This window comes from Salvia miltiorrhiza, unplaced genomic scaffold (genome assembly GCF_028751815.1).
Source record: "Salvia miltiorrhiza cultivar Shanhuang (shh) unplaced genomic scaffold, IMPLAD_Smil_shh original_scaffold_392, whole genome shotgun sequence".
NCBI classification, from domain to species: Eukaryota; Viridiplantae; Streptophyta; class Magnoliopsida; order Lamiales; family Lamiaceae; genus Salvia; species Salvia miltiorrhiza.
The window spans coordinates 145,673-163,620 of NW_026651540.1; the positions used below are offsets into that span (position 1 = coordinate 145,673).

At 41.5% G+C, this 17,948-nt stretch overlaps 5 protein-coding genes across 6 annotated transcripts; 3 read left to right on the forward strand and 2 right to left on the reverse strand.

The window, feature by feature from the left end:
* The first annotated feature begins 1,859 nt into the window (after positions 1-1,859).
* On the forward strand, positions 1,860-4,626 carry LOC131004420 (CDT1-like protein a, chloroplastic). 2 transcript variants are annotated; one of them, XM_057931105.1, is made up of 7 exons: positions 1,860-2,184; positions 2,286-2,405; positions 2,896-3,124; positions 3,225-3,858; positions 3,963-4,053; positions 4,301-4,361; positions 4,453-4,626. In XM_057931105.1, the coding sequence occupies exons 1-6, from the start codon at positions 1,985-1,987 to the stop codon at positions 4,353-4,355; spliced, it is 1,329 nt and encodes a 442-aa protein (XP_057787088.1). In that variant the 5' UTR covers positions 1,860-1,984; the 3' UTR covers positions 4,356-4,361; positions 4,453-4,626. The 2 variants fall into 2 exon arrangements, with proteins under 2 accessions (XP_057787088.1, XP_057787089.1); XM_057931106.1 differs by having other exon boundaries at positions 3,228-3,858.
* A 154-nt stretch (positions 4,627-4,780) lies between these two features.
* On the reverse strand, positions 4,781-7,232 carry LOC131004418 (RAP domain-containing protein, chloroplastic). Its single transcript, XM_057931104.1, has 3 exons — positions 5,208-7,232; positions 5,044-5,126; positions 4,781-4,970 (listed from the first exon to the last, which is right to left on the reverse strand). The coding sequence occupies exons 1-3, from the start codon at positions 6,976-6,978 to the stop codon at positions 4,872-4,874; spliced, it is 1,953 nt and encodes a 650-aa protein (XP_057787087.1). The 5' UTR covers positions 6,979-7,232; the 3' UTR covers positions 4,781-4,871.
* A 654-nt stretch (positions 7,233-7,886) lies between these two features.
* On the reverse strand, positions 7,887-10,269 carry LOC131004422 (uncharacterized). Its single transcript, XM_057931109.1, has 9 exons — positions 10,130-10,269; positions 9,885-10,019; positions 9,355-9,471; positions 9,133-9,261; positions 8,818-8,997; positions 8,597-8,737; positions 8,344-8,520; positions 8,192-8,263; positions 7,887-8,122 (listed from the first exon to the last, which is right to left on the reverse strand). Exons 1-9 carry the CDS (start codon positions 10,250-10,252, stop codon positions 7,976-7,978), a joined length of 1,221 nt encoding a protein of 406 aa, XP_057787092.1. The 5' UTR covers positions 10,253-10,269; the 3' UTR covers positions 7,887-7,975.
* A 164-nt stretch (positions 10,270-10,433) lies between these two features.
* LOC131004421 (pentatricopeptide repeat-containing protein At2g29760, chloroplastic-like) lies at positions 10,434-13,850 on the forward strand. Its single transcript, XM_057931107.1, has 2 exons — positions 10,434-12,132; positions 13,058-13,850. The coding sequence occupies exon 1, from the start codon at positions 10,458-10,460 to the stop codon at positions 12,075-12,077; it is 1,620 nt and encodes a 539-aa protein (XP_057787090.1). The 5' UTR covers positions 10,434-10,457; the 3' UTR covers positions 12,078-12,132; positions 13,058-13,850.
* On the forward strand, positions 12,982-13,850 carry LOC131004423 (kunitz trypsin inhibitor 5-like). The gene has a single exon (XM_057931110.1). The coding sequence runs from the start codon at positions 12,982-12,984 to the stop codon at positions 13,588-13,590; it is 609 nt and encodes a 202-aa protein (XP_057787093.1). The 3' UTR covers positions 13,591-13,850.
* Positions 13,851-17,948: the final 4,098 nt, after the last annotated feature.

Sequence of the window (17,948 nt, forward strand, 5' to 3'; positions counted from 1 at the left end):
AAGTTGAACATTTTATTGTTCTTAACTTATTTTATATGTTATGTAATCTTGAATATCTTATATTTTTGCATTTCATGCTTGCTATATGATTTATATCTTTAATATCTATGTATATTTTTATAGGGTTAAGTATCAAATAAGCCCCTAACATAGAGGCCCTTATTACGTTTAGATCCCTATAGTCGATGTTGGGCCAACTAAATCCTCAAACTGCCTAATTTCGAACAATCGAGCACTCGCCTCTAACGGTCAACTTAACGCCGTCAGTTTTTTTATTTTTTTATTTTTTAAAATTTGAATAGGTGGACCCCACCCTTCCACCATTCTTTTCCTAAATTCCCATTCAGCTCGGCGACTCCTCCTTCCCGATTTGCGGGCTACATGACCGGCTACCTCTCCCCCGCCATCAGCAAGCTCACCCGCCTTTCCGCGCTGTACTTGTGCACCACCGTGATCAGCAGCGTGCTAGTATAGCTCCCTGCCGATATGGACAGCCAGAACAGCGCCGACGCCGTGCACCTCATGCTCTCCGGCGCCTGGTCGTAGAAGAACTCCAGGTGGCCGATCGACGTGAACGCCTCCGCCACGCCGTGGAGGCAGTACTGCGGCGCCAGCCAGAACACCGAGATCGGGATGGCCGCCGCCCCGTGATCGGTGAGGCCGTGCGCCGCGGTGGTTTCCTTGCGCCTGATCTCGACGAAGCCGGCGGCCAGCGTGGCGAGAAGAGAGATGCCGAAGCCGATCCCGATTCGGGCGAGGAAGGTGACGCCGCGGTCGAGGCCGGTGAGCTTGCACGAGGCGGGGACGAAGACGCGGTCGTAGAAAACAATGGTGACCAACATTGATGTCTGTGTGAAGACGGACATGGAAGCCGGCGGGATTTGGAATTTGGGGCCCAGGTGTCGGTCCATGGATCGGGCTTGCTGGAGGGAGAAGGTGTTCTGCTGGGCGGCCGCGGTGATGGTGATGATTCCCGCCGCCCATATTGTTTAGGAAATGAATGGTGGAAGGGTGGGGCCCACCTATTCAAATTTTAAAAAATAAAAAAACTGACGGCGTTAAGTTGACCGTTAGAGGCGAGGGCTCGATTGTTTGAAATAAAGCAGTTTGAGGGTTTAGTTGGCCCAACATCGACTATAAGGATCTAAACGTGATAAGGGCCTCTATGTTAGGGACTTATTTGATACTTAACTCTATTTTATATATTATACATTAGATCATTAAGAATAATAAAATACAAATAATAATTTTATTTTTACGCCTTTAACTTGATTAGCCCGATGGGCTAGCCCGAAACCCGAACGCTTAGGGTTAGGGTTGAAAATTTACAATCCGAAAAAATCTTCAACCCAATTAGCCCGCACTCGATTAACTCGGAACCCGATAAGACTAGCCCGAAACTCGGTGGGCTGGTCCGATTGACATCCCTGGTTGCATGGACCACCTCAAAATAAATTGGTGAGATTTTAGACTACCATGTAAGAGAGAATATTTTCTATTAGATATAAGATATAAGGAACTGTAACAAGATTACAACATTAAATTCAGTAGATTTTTATTATGTGTAATGAGATGTTCATCCTTAAAACTCTTGACTCCAAATATGGAATTATTTTAATATATTGGTGACTGCTGGTAAGGTGAAATTTGAATTCAAATTTCAGATGCCCCCAATTAATGAAATTTAAATGTAAATCAATTTCTTACCAAACTCATAGTACATATGTTGTCGATTTTAATGCGAGAATTAAGATTTGCACAAGTAAATAGCAAGATCGGGCTTTATCGATAATGGGCCCATAAACAAATAATGCTTGCCGAATTGGCCCATCAAACTTTTTAAAAATCACGCACTCGTTTTCCCTCCCCACTCCACGCGATCTGAAAGAAGAGAGAGCCCTAGATCAATTCAAATTCCATTTACCTTCACATTCAGCAGCAAAAAAGGGGCTAATTCTGTTTGTTTCAGCTTGCAGCAAAAAGCATGGGAGAAACCGCAGAGGACAAGACTGTGCAAGGTGTGGCGGCAAAATGTTCCGGAATTTCTCCTTCTGACTTGCAGAAGAAGGAAGGAATTGCTGAAATTCGTCCAATAGAAGAGGATTTTTCATCCCCGACGCCGGTGAAAAAGAAAGAGCCGTCGCGCATTCAGAGCAAAGATGAGCTGGTTCTTCTTCCAGAGAAGTGGGTTCAGTAACATATGCAGTTATTTGAAGTATTCATTTGATTTTAAGTAAATTTTAGACCATCAAATTGAGGAGGGCTTGTTATAACTGAATTTCCAGGTACGCAGCATTATTCGAGTTTTTTGGGCGTCTGATGAGTTCATTAAGGTTGCTAAATCTACGTAAAAAGAGACCAACATTTCAGAACGTTAGTAGACAAATTGAAATCTTGACTGGAAGGTAAGACTGCTGCCGTCATTTATTTCTGTTCTTGTTTATGTGCTTACTCCCGCTGAAAGCTAGATAAGGTTTTCCTGTTTCCTGTGGTGATTTTACAAATATGAGGCGATTATTTTATTCCATCCACCCTTCCCCGTGAAGCATATTAGATGACAGTAATGTGGCAATGTGCCTAGCAGTTGTAAGCGTCGTTGACACCTCTCAGCTCTTTCTAGGTGGTCCTTGATTATATATATCAGTTGATGTTCATTCTTATTATGCTTCCAGAAAAATGATTTTTCTAGTTCATTTGACATTACTATAGGACTTTTTCATGCCAGATAAACTTGTGTTTATATTTGCAGGTATATAATAGCTGTAGTTTCTGCTATGATATGCTATCGTACATATATAACTTGTTCAATGTCTTACTCTTGTATTCAACATGTTGTCGAAATATTTGTTTTTTGTGGAATCGAGTCTGACCTTCCTCTCTACATCCTCTTGTTAGGAAATTCCTACTTAGTCATCTTGCACAAATCAAATATATACTTCCTGAAGCAGTTCAGATCGATAAGATTCTCATACACGATGAGAAAACCAAGTGCATGAAGTCAGATATGAAGATCGGGTTGCTGTTTGATGTTGTAAAGTATCATAATGAAGAAGAATCTGTATATGTAGCTCTGAGCACTGTTTTCTCTTTGAGGCTAAGAGACTTTAGTGCCACAAATCCTGAGGTAATAGTGCCTTTCCTTTCACATGATTATTTTGTAATTGGCAAAATTGTTACAGTATTTAACTACTGCATATGCTGAAATTGTGTTTATTATTTTGTAGAAGGTGTGTGATATCCCTGAAGCTGAACTACCAGATCCATTCAGCCAAAGAAGAACCACCATTAAGGATTATTCAATCTCTCAGAATTTGCCAACTTTGTGTGAGACAGAGATGTTGAATTCATCCCATCTCCCCCCTTTATTCCAAACACACTTCTATCAGAAGACTGCTATTGCAGATATGGAAACGACCGATATCTTTTCACATGTTAAATCTGCTTGTGAGGTTGATGAAGTGTTTGAAAGAGTGAGGTCACCTTCTGGCACTTATTCCTCAGCTGACATGAATGAGACTACCCCTATGAAGCCTTTAGTTGGGAGTGATGGTCTTGCTGTTGAAACACCATCACAGTCTACTCCACTGAGACCAATTTCAGTGCTTACCTGCGATAACCAGAGCAAGATGACTTCAAGCCATAAACCGTCATCTGCAACTGCTAAGAAATCATTAGATTTTAATAGCTTTGATGGTGAAGATACTTTCGTTTCCCAAAAGCAAAAGCAAAAATCAATTAGCCTGTCCGACCTTGTTCTCTTGATTCATCAAATATTCCAATCAGTAAAGTTTTATCCAATTACAAAGGAAGAGCTTGTTCAGAAAATTATTATGAACAGTTTTGAGTTTGACAATCGCAGTAAGCACAGATTCCTGTCATCTCACTTCTTTTGTTCGTTACCATCTTGCTCTTTCCTTACATCAATTCAGAAATATCTGAGCTGTTCTTCTGTGTATGCTCAGGAGACGTTGAAACACAAATGGAAAACCTTGAGAAGCTGGTCCCGGATTGGTTTTGTAAGAAAATGGCACCTAGTGGTGATCTTCTGTACAAGTAAGTTCCCCTCTTTACGCTGAAGCCTCAAGATTTTCTCAATTCTTGGAATCTTTTTGCTTGAGTATGTCAAAGGCAAACATATAATATTCAACAAGAACTAAAAACTATTTTCTATTACTAAAGCTGGATATTGCTAGACCACCTGCTATCTCATGGCCATTGGCTTGGTTTGATGAATTTAAATAATGGGATGTCTTAATAAGATGAAGTGTATGTTAACATGTCTGCCTCTGCTAATTTGCAGTGTGAGGAAAGTTTCTGATCTGAACTCCGTTTGTGAAAAAATTAATGCCATATGATGAGAGGTTAGTGTTAGTTTCTAATATGTATGTAACTTTGTAATGTCTTTTCTTTTTACAGTTGCCTCTGACATTGTCTTCCTCACTCTCTTTGCAGTAGCTAATGAAATTGAAGGAATGCTTTCTTTTTTCTCCTGCTTTCCTACTGGGCGTGGAAAGGATCCAAAAGCGAAGGCTTGCTACAGTTAATCAGATCTTTCTATAGCATGTAATATTGCACTTGGCATTGTTTTAATATTCGAAATGAGTAATTTATTTACATATTACCACATTTTGGACCAAGGTATTAATTCCATCTAAGGCTAAAGCTCACTGAGCATACAAATTACTGCTATGCCGTGACTAATTAATTTAAATAAATTTGGATGCTAAGATGAAATTTAGTATATCTTGTTGCTTTGGTATGAAATTGTTATTAGAAATACTTGCCCAACTCAAACGCGCATAAACATTTATGATCAAAACAAAAACAGAAACTTTTCATCACGTGTAGCCTGATTCAACAAACAAACAACACTAGGACAATACAACATTGCTGTTCTTATCAACTAAAGCATCGCCCAGAATCCTTGTAAGATAATCAAGCTGCTCGAATTCACCTTGGAGTTCTTCCCACTGCAATTAACCACACAAACACCATATTAATATACTACTCTACATCAAGAAGCAGAAAACAATAACAACTTACATCTTGATGAGACACGGAGACGATCTTCCACCCAGCTGCAGCAATGTAACGACGTTTGAGCACAGTATGCCCCAGCGGCACTCCTGCAAAGAAACATATGTGAATACAATGCTGCAAATGAGGCATCAGTCAACACAATCACAATCACAATCACAATCACACACCAGTGTTCCTTGAGAAATGAGTTGGCCCGTCAATTTCTAGAGCCACTTTCTTATCAATACAGACTGCATCCACCGTGTAGCCATCCACGCTATACTCTTTGATCCACTCCAGACCAGTGCTAACAAGGAGACGCAGCACCTCCTTCTGAAACGAGGAAGTCACCTTTTGATTGAACTTCTTAGTTTTCACAGCGCCTTCAATTCTCTTCTCCAGTTCACCAGATAGTGATACCTCAAGCTCAGGGTACTCAACTTTGAGGCACTGCTTCACCAGGTGAAGCTGAGAAGCAAACACAATGTCCTCCTTATGCTGCTCGCTGATATTTTGCTCATCAAAATGGATCAACGTTCTCCACACGTGTGAAAAGAACACGCGATCCAATCTCCCCATTACTGCATATGACCAAGCTATATTACCAAGCTGATCTCTGCTGAATGTAACTGTTAGAGGGCCCAAAACCTCTTCTCTCTCATCATCAAGATTAGCTATTATAGAGCAGCCCATAAACACATGATCGAGAGAGTCAAGCAAAGGGTCTGCAGCCTCATTGAGTGAAGCAAAAGCCCACAACACTTGGGCAATTTCTTGCGGCTGGAAAGTGGTGATCACAGCAGATGCCCTCTTGGATAGCTCTGCAAAGAGCTCTGGAGCAGAATGCTGCATAGAAGCAAAAGCTCCAGCCAAGTTAGCAACATTCTGCGAATTGAACTCGTCCACTTTAGCCACAGCCACCTCAGCCAGCCTGTCCATTTCAGACAGATAAAGAAGCTCCCCGCCAATCTTGGACAGCGCCCACGCAATGTTTGAAACTCCCTGCGCTGAGCAGTCTGGCAGCGCGGCCATTGCCATCCCCACAAGCATAGACATCTCTCTCCTCCGTGCAAATGCCAGCCTATGGGTCCTCATCAACGACACCTTCTCCATGTTCTTGGCAATCCGGTGCAAGGCTGTGGCGATATTCAGAGGCGAAAGAGGCGAAGGGGTGAGCCCTTTGGTCACAGCCATGATCACTTCAGCCGTAGCCTCCAAGACTTCATCTGCAGTCTGAGCTTCCACAATCGACTTGTTCAAGTTTATCTCTTTCCTGCGATCCGAAGGCCCCGAAAACTGCGAAAGCCTTTCGATCAAGGTCTCCATTGTTCTCTCCTTCTTTTCTTCGAACATCCCGCCTGCAATCTTACTCACTGTTTGCCTAAGATGACTAGCCTTGTCGGAAGAGTCCAAATCAAAATCAGCATCATCTACGCCAAAATCCAGATCATTACCCTCGTCCTCATCATCATCATCATCAATTTTAGGCTGCTTTTTCTTCTTTTTCTTTTTCTTCTTCTTTTTATCGCCAGTAACCATTCTCTCCATTTTGGCCGTCAATCCTCTAGCCTCGATGGATTTAAGAGCAACTTTCCTAGCCCTAACGCACCAATCCATTTGATCATTTTCTTGGAGTAACCTAGAATTGGGCTGCTTCTTAGGTGGCAATTTTCTTTGGGGGTTTATCTCCCCAAGAAATCGTGCCTCCCAATCGGCAGCAGTAGCAATCGAAGTGGAGGCCGTTTCTTCTTCTGCGCTATCATCGTCTTCATCTCTGGCATCGACGGTCTCAACCGCTGAAAATTTGTCCCTTTTGGTGCAGTTTATGCAGCAGAGGGAGGTGAATTGAGTTGTGGAATTAGTAATGGGGAGCAGAGCTTTGGAGGAAATTGGTTTAGTTGATGGGATAGGAAAACTGGAGATAGAGTTGATGATGGCGGAGGCTTCCAAGGCTTTCATTTTGTAAAGTCACCAAGAATTCATCCCAGGATAAGAGCAGAGCACTACACAAGCTACGAAACTGCCCTTCTCTTCTCCACACCACTATTTTAGAGGTAAATATGGAGTAATTTTTTGTCCCATCATTTTCTAAAATGTCTCAATTTAAACATACTTATAGAAAATCCCATTTAAGTTTGAACTATTTTAAAGGTAAGTATAGTTTTTTTCTTCCATCGTTTCTATAAACATAGTTATAGAAAATCAACTTAGGGAGAACAAGTCTTGAAGATTGTATAAACTGAACTTTTTCTACAAATTGAACACACAAAATTATCACTTATTGTCGATGATTCAAATATTATTTTCCGATGGACTTCTTCTTCGCAAACCCTACAACCATTCTACATAAATCTCTTTCATTAGATTGACAAGTTCTCGATCCCCCACAAATTCATCAATTTTTTCCGTGTTGTAGTGTTTGAAGAGATGATTTGGGATGAAATGCACAAGTGTCTGACTGATTTGAGATTTTGATTAGGGTTTAAAACGCTAGAAAAGACACTATTTATGATTATATAATATTTCAATTTTTTTAATGACATAGATTTGTATATCCACGACGGCATGCCACGATGCTCGTCAAACTTCAGGCACCAAAAACTACTTTTTTGGGATAGAAACAAGATTTTTTTGGGGAAAATATGCTTTTTTTTTTTTTTTAAATTACCATTACACTAAGACATTTTTGAGAAAAGTCGAAAACGATGAGACAAAAGGCAATATATATCCTATATTTAACCTCCTAAGTCGTGCGTTTTCTCTCTTCTTCTACTACTACTTCATTTGAGAAGCGAGTTTGAATATTAGCAGTAGTAAAGTAGGGTTCAAATCTGTTGGCTGATTTGAAATAACTATTAAGAAGCTGGTCGTGGAATGAAGTGGTAAATTAGGAGTTGCTTAAGCATTTTGTGATTGCAATACAAAAGAATATTTGAAGGCAAAAAGAGTGGAAAAATCAACACAAGGAGTTAAGTGGTATGAGACTGGATGGAATTGAAGAAGGTATGCAGTTGATTCCATCCCTCCTGAGAGAATTGGGGTCAATTCCTGCTTTATGAGCCGCGATCACTCCTATTGCTTCCCAGTAATTTGATACCTTCACCTGAACACAACACAATTTCTACATTTACCTACTTCCCTATCAAATCTAATCAAACACAAACCTACGTACCGCTGAAATCCCAAGCTTATCAGCTGTATCATTCAGCACAGTTTGATTCTCTTCAACCACAACTATAAGTGGCTGAAACATACCAAAAAAAAACATCATGTTATTAACAGCAGCACCTGCTATTGCAAACCATAATTAGTTAAGCCTCCTACCCTGTTGGTTTTGCTATTAGCAAAGGCCAGAGCTGCGTCTCCTCCACAAGCATCAATCGGCAGAATCACACTGTCAACGTCGCTACCTACTATACTATTCTTGGAATTCCCGGACAACGAGTACTGTGGGGCACTACTCAGCCCAGCAAGCACACACGGCAAGAACGTATACCCTATCTGCATTATCCACACAACAAATTTCCCATCAAAACCTCATTACTCATTCCTCATTCTCTTGCACAAATGTATGTACCTCTTCTGCAGCTGATTTTGGGCATAAACGAGGACTCAGTGGAAAAGGTAACAATGCAGGAGCGTGCGCACAAGGAATCCCAAATTTCTGCACCACTAGATGACTTATCACCGCTTCTACACCTGCTAAAACATCAACTCCCTGCTTCCACCCCAACATGCTATATTAGTATACACTGCAGCAGCCAGCCTTCATGCACCAAGCAAATTACTTCTATTTACCTTTCCTTGTCGATAATTGTCTACATCATCATCGTCCTCATCATCTGGAAAGCGAGCTACAACTGCTATGGCATTCACACCACATCTCTCTACCAATGTCCCCACAGCCCTCAATAGGGAATCAGGACGGTTTATCCTCCCAGTCGATTGTCCAGTCTTGGGGTCAACCCACTTTTCCACCTACAAATGAATACTCAAATCTTCATTCTAAACTTCAAAGAAACTATTAGGTTATGGCACACCAAGTGAGATAATGATTTCGTCACAGTATATTTTACACCCTGTAGAAACTGAACCTAGTTATTAGCCGCATACCTGTAGCGCAGCATCTGTCACAGTATATTGTACAACAGGCAGACCAAGAGAAGCCCTTGTTGCATCCACCACCTGCAAATGGCGAAGGCGAAGGTCTTCCTCTATCCCTGAATCAAGAACTAGCCCCACCTAATTGACATTGCACGCGTGTTTTTTCAAGTTCTAACAATCTGGGAAACAATAAAATTATGATATCGATGTAGGATCCCAGAAAATGGTCACCTTATTTTGATGAACTGGTTCCAGTGCCCAAAGCCCTTGAGCAAATCTATCCAGTGCATAGCCCTCAACATATAGCACATTCGGCATTGGCCAGTAAAGCATGGCTGCATTAAGAACCTGAAAGAATTACACCCTTTTACCAAGAAATGCCTCCAAACAGAATCCACTTTCTTGATGTTCGACCTTAAGCTAACAAATCCAAAAACCAGGCAACCTATTTGGTTCAAATTGATAGCCAAAGATCTTAAAATCCAGGAACATCATAAGTGATAAATTCTTCCTAGTAAATCTTAGACAGCATTACCACACAAGAGGGACAATCCAAACAAGGATTACTCTAAGCATTTTTTTCATGCGTATATTTTACCTTCTACGAGCTACATAACAATGAACTAACTAAAGATGAATATAACAATCAAAAGCGAAAGCTAATGAGTTTCCAAGCCTCTAACAAGAAAAGCTACAAGTGTCTCATATGCTGCAAAAATCAAATTTTGGATTTTTGCATAAATCATGAAGAGAAAACATACATTGGGATGAGAGATGAGGCAGTCAACAACAGAGGCCAGAGCTCGAGCTACTGGCAAAGCATCCCCCGCATAGCCGCCAATCGCTGCTCCTACTCCAGTTGGCACTATCATCACACTAGTGTACGCCCTCTTAAACTGTTTCAAAAATCCACAACAAACTAGTTGCCATTCTCTTTCAACGCTTCAATTGAAGATAAAAGTTTTTTTTTTTTTTTTTTTTTCATATATACGTCTTTCAAGCTGACCTTATTTGGGTGGAGAGAGCTCGAACATGAGATTCTCAGGGGAGTGGCTGAATTCTGCGGCAGCCGCTCTAATCTCCGGCCAGCGCCGGCGGGAAATGAACGGCCAAGATTAAGGCTCGTCATTTAATCTCCAACCGCGTATGAAGAAATACCCAAAAAATAAGGGGATAATTCTTGATTAATGAGATGTAACATGACAGTTTTACCCCTCTAAAAAATCAGAATACAGAGAAGAAACGGCGGCAAATACCGGAGTTCAACTTCAAAAATAAAAATCCCTACTTTCTTGTGTAGAAGGAAAAAAGGTCACAACTTTTTGATCGATTTAATGCTGCACACACAAATCCATAGATCCCAGGCTGCTTCAATTGATGAGCTCAAAAATCTATTGGCACAATGGGGAACCCGTTTCAATTTTCTCAACGAAATTCTCGCCCACACCATCACCGCCGGCGTCTTTGCGCGGGAATTTGCCGGCGGACTGCTCGGCGCTTATGCGAAACTCAACAAAGTAGTTGAAGCCCGGAAGATATTCGATGTAATGCCTAACCGAGATGTGGGCTCGTGGACCTCTCTTCAGAATCTTTACCTCAATATCAAACGACCCAGAAAAACGCTGGCGATATTTTCCGAGTTGATTTCGTCTGATTTCCCGAAACCCGATTCTCATTCCTTAGTTGCCGCTCTCTCTGCTTGCGCACGCTGCAAGGACCTGAGAAATGGAAGAGCCATTCATGCTATGGCGTACAAGTACCTAGAAAAGCCCAGGCCCAATGTGCACAATGCCCTAATCGACATGTATGGAAAAACTCGAAGAGTTGGTTTAGCCCATCGAGTTTTCAGTGGCATAGATTATAAAGATGTGGCTATTTGGACTAGCTTACTTAATGGGTATATTGTAAATGGCGATATGTGTTCTGCTCAAAAGGTGTTTGATGAAATGCCGCAGAGAAATGTGTTCTCTTGGACAGCGATGATTGTAGGGTGTGTGCGTGACAAGAATCCTCTTGAGGCGTTGGAGTTGTTTATGAAGATGAGAAGTGAAGATGTTGGAGCGCATTGCAATTGTAATCCCACTACTTTTACTGTTGTTGCTCTGCTTTCTGCCTGTGCTGATATTGGTGCGCTGAATTTAGGAAGCTCGGTTCATGGATACGTTAACAAACGCCACGGGTTTGTTTTGGATGCTACCGTGAATAATGGGTTGATGGACATGTATGGAAAAAGTGGGAATCTTGATTCAGCTGTGAAGCTGTTTGATAGCATGAGGAGGAAAGATTTGTTTTCCTGGAGTATTATGATATCTGGTTTGGCACTACACGGCAAGGGTAGAGACGCCCTTGTTGTTTTCGATTCAATGGTGAAATCGGGGTTGCTTCCGAATGAAGTTACTTATCTCTCAGTTTTATCAGCTTGCAGCCATGCCGGATTAGTTACTGAGGGAGAGAGATTGTTTGAAAGATTTGTGAATGGCTACAACATGAAGCCATCCATCGAGCATTACGGGTGTATGGTGGATCTTTTTGTTCGAGCAGGGCTTCTGGAGAAAGCCTTGTGGTTGGTTGAGCGGATGCCTATGAAGCCAGACTCTGTGATCTGGAAATCGCTTCTTGCTGCTTGTCTCCAACACGGGAATTTCGAATTAGCTGAAGTGGCGGGGAAGAAGGTGCTTGAACTGGATCCAGATGATGATGCTGTCTACGTGCTCCTTTTCAATATGTATCGCTCCAAAAATAGGCGGGGCGATGCTTTGAGCGCGATGAAGATGATGAGAGATCAAAGAATCAAGAAAACACCTGGGTGCAGTTGGATTGAAGTGAATGGTGTTGCTCATGAGTTCCTTGCTGAATCTTCTCAACACTATGTCAGTGACAATGTAGTGGTTGCTCTAAATGGGGTGATTGAACACTCAAGATCATATAAAAATCTTTTCTTGGAATCATCATGAGATTATTATTACTATTATTATGAAGAAGAGGAAGAAGGCACGTGCAATTTGTGAGGTATTATTATTATATTCATGCTGGACTGAATTCATAAGTTTCTGATACTCCATCAGTTTAAACCTGCTGAAAAATGCTTATAGATGGAAAGTATAGGTAGGTAGCTACCTTATTTTATGAAGTACTAATAGTCAAGGATATAGTCTGGAATTTTGAGTTATATTAGGTGGTGGTGAATATGATAGAGCAGATGACAAGGCAGAACTCACTGTTCTATCATCTCCTCATATCGGCCAACCCCTTTCCCACTGTTATACGATCAATGTGATGGCGATGAGATCGCATTGGAGTTTTGGTCAAAGTTTGATCCATTGAAAGTGGACAAACACAAAGTGTGAACTGGGTAGTTGCTTCCTTATTTTTATTTCTATTATTTGATATTTTGATTCCTAGTTAGAGTTGGTTTAGCACTCTGTTTTAGGCTACGTGTTATTTTCCTTTAGATAGCTTCTGTATTTCACTTGTTGGGTTGGTTGTTTTTTGAAGGATAATGAACTCTTTAGGGTTTTTTTTTTTCACTTTTCGTCAACACAATTTGATTTTGCATAGATTCAATTGTGTTTTTGTGATTTCTTGTTGTTTGATTATGCTTGTGCCTGCGTCACAATGTCAATGTACAATTTTGGTACGTAAAGAAAAAATTGAATGAATGTTTGAAAAGTTGTTACATCTTTCATGGTGAATCTAGCTAGGCATTCAAAGCTAGATAGGTTTGATTTACGTGCAGCTAGCCTCATCTCTTATCTCTAGTCGTAAAAGTCTTGATCCTCATTCAAGCTTTGGGTTGGAAATAGTCCTATAAGAGCAACTCCTATTCCATTTCTTTGACATACAATTACATATCTCAAAATGAAGGCATCTCATTCCCAGCTCTCTCTGTGTCTCATACTCTTATCCATATCTGCAAACTCTTTACTCTGTGCAGCTCAGGATGTGGTCGACATAGATGGGAACCCGGTGCAGGCGGGAGTGGACTACTACATCCTGCCAGTTATCCGCGGCAGAGGGGGCGGCCTCACACTAGCCAGCACCGGCAACAAAACCTGCCCACTTGACGTCGTCCAAGAGCCAGGGGAATTGGACAACGGCCTCCCATTAACCTTCCGCCCCCCAAACTCCAGCCAACGCGTGGTCCGTGTCTCAGCTGATCAGAACTTCATATTCTCCGCTGCCTCAGTGTGCGTTCAATCCACGGTGTGGACACTGCAACTCGACGAATCAATCTCAAACTACATCATAACAACTGGAGGCGTGGAAGGGAACTACGGCCGTGAAACGTTAAGCAACTGGTTCAGGATCGACGAGTATGACAGTGACTACAAAATAGTGTACTGCCCGGCAGCGTGCGACACCTGCAGAGTCATATGCGGAGACGTCGACGTTTTGGTGCAAGATGGAGTTAGGCGTTTGGTTCTCAATGGTGATGCCCCCTTGAAGGTTATGTTCAAGAAGGCATAAATTAATCTCTTTCTTATTAAAGCAGCTCAGAATAATAAGTCCCATAAATAAAAGCTTCTGCATACCTGAAATTATTGCCATCAGAACTTATGTGTATATCAGAATGATTCTGTGTTACACAACTTTGTTGCTTGTTTATGACTTTTTTAGTGAAGGAATTGTACTAAGCAAAGAACTAGCATGTAACACATCAAGAATCGATGAGTATCATATTACGTCGTAATTTATAATCGTCTTTAATTATTTTTATGATTATAGCATATAAATAGTCATTATATATATCATGCTTGCACAATCATATCGTTAAAAAGAACACACAAAATATTTAAAATATTAGAGCTTATGATATGGCTTTGAACCTATTGATGGAACCCGAGTAAAGAGTTTTCTACCAGGATCTCATAAGAACAATATTTCAAAATATTTTATGCAATGTCCAATAACATAAATCAAGTCTTTGTGTGCTCCTAAAGATTGATTACATACCTTGATCATAGTATCCTTGTTATTTATTGTATCTTTAATACTTGTTGATTCCATCTACGTGCTGAGGAGTAAATCCTACATCAAATAATAAAGTTCGATTTCTCGCTTTCCTAAGCCCGAGTCGTAAAGAGGCATAGAGTGTCACGGTGGCATCTATTGGACACCTAGAATTGTAAGGACAAGAGGCTCGATTGAGTGCCACGGTGGAGCCTCAAGGAGTTGCCTATGAAGAGTTTAAATCTAAAGATTGAATTAAGTGTCACGTTGGCATCCATGAGGTGCCCAAGTCATGCGATAGAATTAAGTGCCACGGTGGCACCCATGGGGGCCCAAGTCATGAAGATTGATACTACGGTGTAACTTCAAGGAGTTCAAAATCTTGAGAATGATGGAGTGCCACGGTGGCACCATGGGACGCCTAAGTCAGGAGGCGTTCAAGCCGTAAGCTTGACCGAGTATTATGAAGGCATTACCTGTGAGATGCCCAATTCGTAAAGCCTATCAAGTACCATGGTGAAGAGTGCCACGGTGGAACTTTCTATGCGCTATTGTCACATTAGAGTAAAGCTTGTAAAGTTTTGTTTCTTGCCACGGTGGCATTTGCAAGATGCTTAAACCATGAAGATTGTGGTGAAGCCTACAAGGAGCTCAACACTTAAATGCCACGGTGGAGCCTAAAAGCTTATATCAAGGTGGAGGTCATCAAGTGTTGGACCCAAGTGGAGCCTCCCTGATCCAAAGTCCGAGAGGAGTTCACCGAACACCTTGCCAGAGTTAGAATCCGAAATATTTCTTGCCTCGACAGAAGTTGCAGAATCAGTTATAATGGAGACAGACACAGCTGATTATGACGGGGAAGTTAGGATACACGCGGAGTACGTGAAGAGTAGATTTTACGTTTATATCCCTTTTTGTAATTCATTCTATCTTCAACCACAAAATGAATACAAAATAGAGTTCTCTCAATTTTTCTGATGTTTTTGGTATTAAGGTTTTAGCTCATTTCTCTTTCATTTATCGTTTTACATTGATGTGTTGTGAGTTTACTTATCACTACGACTCTTCTAACTTATTCCCCCTAAAGCTTGAATGTTGGATGGACAACGAGCACAAAAATCAAAGGAAAAATGAAGACAATCTTCGACCACTACCTATAAGGGGGGGGGGGGGGGGGTGAAAATTTCTGCGTCAAAAGGTGTATTGATTTGTGTGCTCCATTTCTCATGTTTATAGAGGTGAGCTAAGATTGATATCTTGATTGACTTAAAATTTTATTTTTATTTAATTATTTTTCGTGTTTAAGGTATCACATGTCCATTAATTTATTTAAGTTTACTAATTTCTTTAATTAATTTATTTATTAAAATATGGTTGTATATATAGAAAAAAAAGAACCTAAAAAAACCCATGAATGCACAAACGAAAGCAAACTACGGGCCCGAGTCTCATTAAAACCTTGAGAACAAAAACTCTCAAGGGAAAACCCTTCCCAAGGAAAAAAGAGTACTCGTCTAAAGGAGAAGAAAAAAGGTGGAAGAGCGGGAAGGGCTATCTCAAGAACTTCGGCCTAATCATCGCCCTGCTCAAGCCACCAACAAGACACAACCAAAAACAAGAGACAAACGATGAAGAACAAGAACTCAACACCGACAAATGACGATCTTGTCACGGAGCAAACAAAAGGATCCGACCCTTAAGACCCCAACCGCGAGTGCACCCGGCGCAACAAAATGCTACGGGCCACGACGAGATTTAGTAGAAATGATGTGAACCACATACGAAGAATCCGCCTCAAACCAAACCTTAGATGAAATAACGCCCAAAAGTTCTACCTAAAAGGCAAAGCTAATCCCTCCTCCCACATGGAAACAACCCCGAACAAAGCCACGCCATTCTCTGAAAACCCCTCCAGCGCAAATACGCTCCGGAGAGTCGACAACCGAACTATCTATGTTCGCTTTAAGCCAAGAGAAAGGAGGCGGAGACCAGTAAACCGAGTCAAGCTTCGGAGGAGGTCGTTGCTGCACACTGATACCCAGCTGGCGGACCACTAAATTATCTTCCTAACTATTATTTATGTGACCCATCTTGACGAAAGCAGCATCGACTTCCATAAAAGAAGATTTAATAAAATAAAGAATAACACAAAATGGCTCTTTATTCTAGCTGACCACAAAGCCCAAACAATAGTGATCACTCCAATTTTCCAGAATTTTTTGAGCTGAGAACTCATATTAGTCGACCACGAGAAGATTAGGAAGCTGTGTATATAGGTGCAATGTCTTCCCTCAGGCTGCGCAAAACACTCCAAAAAACTATGCCATATCAGCTTAACTTTTTCACAAGACCAAAAGATGTGGTCATATAAGCAAATGAGCAATAATTCGGCAAAATCAACCCTCTTCCAATGAGTTTTTCAAGAGTTGGAATCCGATTTAAGATAACCCGCCAACACGTGATAGATCAATGAACTGGGATAATTTTTTCCCAAAGCCAGAGACCCCAGGAAACACGCGGGAAGTGTTGACATCGCGACGCAAATGCCAAGGCAGAGGTAACCTCACCATGAACCGTAGGTTTCCATAACCGCATGTCCTCGTCACCCCCGATCGGCAAAAAAAGGATGTTGCAGACAATGTGAGGAAATTCATCCAAAAAATTCAGGGAGAAGTGCCAAACACCATCATAAAGGTAGTCCGCCACCGATTGCTGAAGCCTAGAGTGCATATAAATCGGGATGTTGATCTTATCGGCGATGGAATACCCCAACCAGTCATCCGTTCAAAAAGAAACCGAAGAGCCATTTCCCAGGAGACAGTAGGAATCCTCTATCAGCTCTGGAACAAGTTGCTTACCCCTTATCCATACCGAGGAGGATATAAACGACATGCGTGGCCTGCCAAAATTATCCAAGAAACGACTTTGCATCATATCATAGACAAATTGTCGCCCTGAGATCATTTTCCGAGCCAACTTCATAGGGAACGCCTCGTTCATCATATCGAACGAGCAGAGGCCCAGACCGTCTTCCTTTTTTATCCCACAAACGCGCTCTTAGCTGACAGCGCAAGAGGGTCTTTTGCTTATGTGACCCGACCAAATAAAGTTCCCGCAAGCCATGTCAAGCTCCTTAATAAGTGACCAAGGCCACCTATAAATCATCATCGTATGCACAAGCAAACTTTGGATGATCGATTTCACCAAACAAATTCTGCCCGCCATAAAAAGTTACAGACATTTCCAACGGGAGAATTTATTAATGATACGATCCTTAACAGCAATGAGACGTATCGATTTGGGCATCCCAACAAAAAGAGCACGCCCAAATAAACCATGGGCAGCTTTCCCACCTGAAAGCGGAGAATTTTAGCAATTTGCCTTTGATAACAAGAAGAGACCCCCGAAGCAAAGAAGATGTGCGATTTCTCACGGCTGTAAATTTGACTAGAAAGGGAACCATAATATTGAAGAATATCTCGGATGGCACGAGAATTCTGAGTAGAGGCTTTACAGAAGATGAGAATGTCGTCAGCATAGAGCAGATGGGTGGGGAAACAATGAGTTCGATTCATATTCATGGGCTCGATTTTTTTAGACTCTACGGCCTTCAAAATCAAACAACTAAGAACGTCTTCAGCAATGCCAAAAATGATTGGCGAGAGAGGAGGGTCGCCTTGCCTCACCCCGCGAGAGTAGGGAAAATATCCTCGGAGCTGCCCATTATAGAAAATCGACAGCCGAGCAGAAGAGAAAATGGTGGAGAACCAATCAAAAAAGTTTGATCAAAACCCATCGCACGCATAGTACACATGATAAAATGCTAATTAATAGTGTCGAACGCCTTCTTAATATCGACTTTACAGTCCATGTTT